General features: G+C 34.7%; 2 protein-coding genes across 2 annotated transcripts in view; both read left to right on the top strand.

Annotated features, from left to right (window-relative positions):
* LOC108691345 (malate dehydrogenase, mitochondrial) overlaps window positions 1-3,031 on the top strand; it is a 3,621-nt gene extending 590 nt beyond the window's left edge. Inside the window, exons 2-5 of the mRNA XM_018199042.1 lie at window positions 582-797; window positions 1,016-1,288; window positions 1,973-2,302; window positions 2,573-3,031. Coding sequence (XP_018054531.1) covers window positions 582-797; window positions 1,016-1,288; window positions 1,973-2,302; window positions 2,573-2,701 — 948 coding nt within the window. The 3' untranslated portion in view covers window positions 2,702-3,031. The remainder of the gene's footprint in view (window positions 1-581; window positions 798-1,015; window positions 1,289-1,972; window positions 2,303-2,572) is intronic.
* Window positions 3,032-3,473: 442 nt separating this feature from the next.
* The window catches only part of LOC108691335, a 4,900-nt gene continuing 1,329 nt past the window's right edge, over window positions 3,474-7,044 (top strand). Inside the window, exons 1-4 of the mRNA XM_018199032.1 lie at window positions 3,474-5,485; window positions 5,740-5,904; window positions 6,206-6,367; window positions 6,541-6,751. Coding sequence (XP_018054521.1) covers window positions 3,881-5,485; window positions 5,740-5,904; window positions 6,206-6,367; window positions 6,541-6,751 — 2,143 coding nt within the window. The 5' untranslated portion in view covers window positions 3,474-3,880. The remainder of the gene's footprint in view (window positions 5,486-5,739; window positions 5,905-6,205; window positions 6,368-6,540; window positions 6,752-7,044) is intronic.

Raw genomic sequence — 7,044 nt, 5'->3', positions numbered from 1 at the left:
ATATATATACATATATATACACACAGACAAGTTACATCTTCATATTAATATACGAGTCGCTGGTTATGGTCGCATTTGCTATATCTGTTGGGATCGTTGGTTCATATGACGAATGCAAAAAGAGAATCTTCAATGACCTTTGACGATACGTATGGCGCGATGGAAGAGATCAAGAGATATCGCTTGTCATCTATCATATATCATTACCATATATCAGAACCATGAGTGCCGCGATCGTAATCGGAACAGTTATGCAACTGCAAATTATTCAACTCCAATGCTAACATGTTACATTGGCCCATTTTCGGAACCTGATTGCAAAAACAGAATAATTCCGAATGCTTTGTTATACCTACATATTTTTTATGATTCCTTTATATGAAAAAATAAGTTATAAAACAAATTAAAATAAACACATTGAAATCACCAGATGAGAATTTTTAAACATTAATTACAAATACAATTATTTTAAAGATTTAACAGAGTATACTTTCTTAATTAAACTCCTTTCTTGAATTGAGTCCTAGGCAAATTGTTTTTTTCAAAATGTTAAAATTCTAACTGTATTATTCTTTTCGCAGCGCGATGTAAAAGTCAGTGTCATGGGAGCAAGCGGTGGCATTGGCCAACCACTGTCTTTGCTTCTCAAACAGTCCCCTCTTGTTACGGAATTATCGCTATATGATATTGTGAACACACCTGGTGTCGCTGCCGATCTCTCACATATGAATACTCCTGCAAAAGTTAAAGCCTATAATGGTCCGGAGCAGCTCAAAGATTCTCTTAAAGGTTCTCAGGTATGTGTCATCATTATGATACAAAAAGATTATATTAGTATTTGATAAATACATTAGTATCTACTATTGTGTTTATAACACAAATATTTAATAATTACAAATATTTAATAATTACATTTACAAATGGTTACTTATACCTTTTATTTAACTCTTTAGATTGAGATTAATCGATCTCGTTTTGAATTTTCACGATTTATTTATTCATGGATTGCTTTTAGGTTGTTATTATACCTGCAGGAGTTCCACGCAAACCAGGCATGACACGTGATGATCTGTTTAATACGAATGCCTCCATCGTCCGAGATCTTGCCGCTGCGATGGCTGAAGTTGCACCAAAGGCTTTGGTAGCAATCATCTCAAATCCAGTCAACAGCACAGTACCAATTGCGAGTGAAGTGCTACAAAAGGCGGGCGTTTATGATCCTAATCGCGTATTCGGAGTGACTACTTTGGATATTGTCAGAGCAAACACTTTCATCGCGGAATCTAAGGTATTCAATATAGCAATATATATACATAAAATAATCTTTAACTTATATATAAGTAAATACTTTTAACTTATGTTCCTAACACAAACAAAATTATCTCGGCATTAAAAATATGTACGTTACGAAAGTCACTATAGCAATCTTAATAAATTAAGACTTCACCTGTTTTGATCAACATATCTCGATTATCTTTTTTTTTTTTCACCTACTTCTAAAGTACAAACATTCAGTTTCAGATTGTTCTATATGTAAGAGATTAAATATGATAATGTACATATGTATAATACGAGAAAGAAGATTTCTAAAATTTAACAATGCGTTTGCGGATAAAGCCATATTCGATCAGAGATCTTGATGCCTAATATTTTTGTGTAAATTTTACACTTTCCACTTTAAATTGTACTTCGATCAAGTATAACCCTTTTTATTCATATCATATTTGTGTTGAACATTTTTTGATCTATTTTCAATATTGTTTATAAGATTTATTTTTTGTTTTTAACATAATTATCTCATATATAAATGTAATAATTAAAGACGTCGAATGCAACAGTATTAATTTTCGTTCATATTGAATTGGAATGATATAAATACGTCGCTTATTTTCCATCTTTCGTTCATAATATAAAAAAAAATTTAAAAAAAAAGGTTGAGATACCGATAATACTGAAATGATTGTTTTTTTAGGGCCTTGATCCACAAAAAGTCAACGTCCCAGTCATTGGCGGACATAGTGGCATCACTATTATCCCGTTGATCTCGCAGTGCACACCGTCGATTTCCTTTCCGGATAATCAGCTGAAAGCTCTTACCGAGAGAATTCAAGAGGCTGGTACCGAGGTCGTTAAAGCTAAGGCAGGAACTGGATCCGCGACTTTGTCCATGGCTTTTGCTGGCGCACGATTTGGTCTTTCATTAATAAGAGCATTGAATGGGGAAACGGGTATCATCGAGTGCTCATACGTCAAATCGAATGTCACTGACGCCAAATACTTTTCTACGCCGATACTTCTGGGCGTAAGTAAAGACATCGAAATAATTTCAAATAAAACATTATCTTCTCTTCATATACATGATTTGTTTTTTAATCAATATATAATAAAAATGTATTTTTTATTATGTTGTCTGTTCTTAGAATAATACGACATACAATTCAATTTTGAAAAAATATTCGAAAATTTTTTAGGAAGATTATTCCAAATAAAAATGTATAAAAGATGTTTTACTTTATTACATCATTATAAAAAAAAATGAAAATTTTCATTTGGAATTTATTTGAAATTTTAGAAAAATGGAATTGAGAAGAATTTGGGATTAGGTAAACTAAGCAGCTTTGAGCAAAAATTGCTGGACGCCGCCATCCCGGAGCTTAAGAAAAATATTCAGAAGGGAGAAGACTTTGTAAATAAAAAGTGAGATCTCTGTCGGGCCTAGCTGGATAGAGCGTGCTCTGTCGAATTGCGTGTAATGAGAATTGCTGGCCTTTGCCCGCCTTGTAATTATGATAGATTAACACAACAATCGAAATTTTTTATCGTGAAAAGCGCAAAAGTTGTGAATGTATCTTCCTATTTTTCTTGACTTGCAGATATGTATGTTAAAAATATAGAATTGTGGACAGATTATCGAATATTAAGATCATAGTATAAGTGAAATATTATTAGTATAGAAACTGTAGAGAAAAATTATATCTGTAATAGGAATTTATGTAAAATAAGGAATAAAAAATTGGACTTTTTAAAATTGTAATATATCTGCTCGAGCAACTTTTTCTTGTGTACGATGTAAGAAAAGTTTGAATAAACGCTCTTTCGACTAAATGTAAGAAAATTTCTTCTTATATCACAGATTTTATGTATTTAATATGTGATATTACTATACTCTAGTTCTGTTCATGATTGATGTGTTTCAAGATTGGAAAAGATTTCAGCGTGCAAATTTACAAAATTTGATATGTATATAAATTCACATAAAAATATTTAAGATCCGCACTAAGATTCGCTAGGCTGAGTATAGGATTTCTCTTATTTAATTAGTTTTATATTTGTTCTCTGTCATGAATTAAATTTAAGTTCAAATTTTCTTCGAATGAAAGTTCAACTTGCCTGTATATTATGACTTTGATAATCAGATGTCATAAATTTATTTATACTTTAAAATCGATTTTAAATGATAGACTATACAAGAAGATAAACTTAAATATGACGAAATTATAATCGGTTTAATTTTCATTTTTTTCAAATTGTAAGTATTAGAAAAAGAAGATATTAAAGTTAATCTGTATTGATAGAAACGATCAGTAATCGATAGATTTATATATTATTTATGCGCATGACGGGAAGCTACGTATCATCATATGTAAATAACCGAACCACAATAATACACAAGTAGACAACCTTGAAATGGACAGTAACGAACTCTCAAGTGTGGATACAATAATTCTCCCGCAATTCGTACCCGCAATTCGTATGAAAGTGCTTTAAAGTCTGATTAAATCGTGCAACTATAATAAAGAGTGCAAATAGATAGGTATTTAATTCATCGCGAGACGATCTTGTATGTAATACATAGTGATTATCTGGACATACATATTTCATGACGAGACGCAAGCATAAACGAACGCGGAAGAAGACTAAGTTTCTGAAGGTGCAAGAGTCTTCTCAGAAAAACATTCGGCCGAGATTCTTTGATCAGAGAAATGAAGACAAAGAAACGAGCGACACTTCGCATCCACATCATCAATATTCTCCGGAATCGGTGCTATTCGAATCGCCTCACGTGGATCCGCTCTGCGATAATAAGCTCAGTCCGGAGATCGTTTCCAAACAATCTAGGACGAAATTGGAGGACTTGAAAAATGATTCAAAAATCGAAATCGTTGCGCAGATGATAGAGCAATCGAGTCCGATCTCGTCCAGGTATTGTAAGTCAAAGCTTCGGATTTACGATACCAAGTGTACAAATTATTCTAATAATTATTTAGAAAACTGTGAACGCGAGCAGGATACTATTAAATCGATCGCCAGCGAGCCGTTTGATTTCACGGAGAATTCATTCTGTTTATCATCCTTGAACAATAAGATAAATAAAAATAGAATGGCTAATATAACACATGATGAGAGATCCTCGAATACCGTCGATAAAGAAACTTATCGAAATATTTTGAAGTCAACGAAATTTCGCTCCAATTTGGAATCGCGTGACGACATATGCGTTTTCACAAATGTCCCAGAACCTGCGAATTTCGATGAAAAACGACTTCCCAGTTCGAATCAACGAGAGAATCACTATAATATATTTGAAACGATGGACAATTGTTATTTATTAGACAAGACGTTTTCGATGAATGATAATTTCATGCGTGAGATAAATAGCTATCTGGACGAGCAGTCGTCGACGATAATTGGCAACAAATTGGAGACTGATCGCGTCTCGGAAGCCCCACATTTTGAGATTTTATGCGAGACCGACGAGCGGAGCGAGCTCGGAGTATCAGTCCGTAAATCCGTCAATAGATCTGACGATGGATTGCGAAATAATTCGGATAAAAATAAGAGGAGAACATCGAGTGACTGTAAAAAATTCGATGTCGCGCTCGAAAAGATCAGCGAACGTTTGACAGCGAATTGGCGTGAATTCCGGAAGATCTTTGCATATCTGCGGCAAGTGAATGGCGGGAAGACTCGCGGCGACGCCGATGAAAGCAGCGAGTTCTTGTTACACAAGTATAAGAAGTTCCCCCACATCTCCGTCTCGACATTGTCCCTGCCGAGTCTACCCTCCGTCTTTTGCACATCTTCGACTTCGCCGAGGAAACTGAACCATCAGCATGAATCGAATGAATGCGAAAGATCGAAGCGAGAAGCCGAGAAAAATGATATTCCGCCGACGCCGGAGTCCACGACACCTCGCGTGATCGGATTGATGAAACGCTATCGCCGAACGACCTTAACATTCGGGGATGAGGATAAAGCCGACGAAGGAGAGGCGGCTAGGCATTGGCAACCGGCAACCGGCGCGTCGGATATCACGGAGACGGATCCGCTTTCGGAAATGAAGAAGAAGAATGAGGAACATTCGCTTCCATTAGATCTACCCTTATTCTATAAAATATCTCATCAAGACAGCCGCTTCCCGGAATCAACAACCGTTTCCAAACTATCTGACTATGATTGTCGTCGTAACGACTCTTTGCAAAAAGTACACGTCGTTTATTAAAATAAAATAGTATATAAAGTGTAAATAAAGTATTTCTCACTTATGATGTCGTAATTCAATATAGCATTGAGGGAAAAATATAAATCTTTTATGTGGAGAATTTTATCAAATTGTGCTATATATATGTTATTTTCATTTGTTCAGTTCCCGATTAAAGTTGCTGCCTGTCAGATGTGCACTTTATTAATTTATCCTAATAATTCAAAATTTCTTTCTCTGTATTTTCAAATAATTAGACAGAATATCACTGGAATGGCTCTCGTAATCACCAGGCACCCCAAACAACAGTTCGAGACACTCCCACCAACGTATTTCAACGAAGAAACATTACCCGTATGATAATCACATGGGTGATCACTATCAGCATTTGGCTGATAAAAAAATTGCTGCATCTCATAAATGTCGTAAGTTTCTTATTAATTAATTTATTTAAAATGAATATTCTTGTTTCCTCTTTGCAGCTATATTGAATTACAATCGAATTTTTCAATAATTCTTAACATATTGAAATGAAACAAATTCTTTGATATACTTTGGTATTCTTAGCACTTGGAAAAATTTTTTAATCGTAGAAACAATTTTATAAATAACTTTAATTACACATATATGTCTGTACGTAAATATTTTTTTATTACTTATATATAAATATCTTACTTATAACATCTGTCTATTTTAGATAAAATTGATCAATTTTTTTTACAGGGTTACAAAAAACTGCAACAGAAATTGATCGTTCCGCCTTTATGGAGGATTTCTTCTTCGACAAAGAAATTTGATCATCTGGTGGAAACAATGCATTCCGAAAAGGAAATGCTGCATGTAATGTCGGAAAGGATGATGCGACTTTCGGAAGATTTCAATCAGGTAAGATTATTTTCAAATTCATTATTTGATTCTACACCGTGAGATTAAATTAAAAATGTTTAAATTATATTCTTATTTCTTTACGAATTTTTGAAAAAATGTATGATAAATATTTTGTATACTACAAAATCTATATATTTTGATATTACGTATATCTTTTTGATCCATCGTAGATGCGAACGAACACCGAAACCACTCTTAACGCTCTGACAACCAATATGAACATCTTTCGTGAAACTAGTAAAAAAATGATGGAAGATAATACTGCATTGCTTTTGGAGTTAAAGAAATTACGTGAAATTATTACGCTAGAGGAAGTTCGATTGAAATCTTCGCAACAGGTCTCCTTACCTTTTTCTCGATCATCTCCATCTTTTTCTTCACATTCATCTTTTCCTTCTTCTTCTTCTTCTTCTCTTCCTCCTCCTCCTCCTCTTCCTCTTCTTCCTCCTCTGCCACCGCCACTACCGTTGATACCTTCCTTAGAATTTCTTCCACCTCCTCCTCCATCATCACCACTACCACTACCACCACAATCATCATCACCACCACCACCACCACCATCACCACCATCACCACTACCACCACCACCACTACCACCACCACCATCACCACCACCACCACCACTACCACCGTCGCCACTACCCTCGTTGTTGTCGTCGGGTGCGATGATGTTC

The sequence above is a fragment of the Atta colombica genome, unplaced genomic scaffold (assembly GCF_001594045.1).
Source record: "Atta colombica isolate Treedump-2 unplaced genomic scaffold, Acol1.0 scaffold46, whole genome shotgun sequence".
Taxonomy (NCBI): Eukaryota; Metazoa; Arthropoda; class Insecta; order Hymenoptera; family Formicidae; genus Atta; species Atta colombica.
Note: the sequence above shows the minus strand (reverse complement) of the source record. Positions and strands in the feature narration are given on the sequence as shown.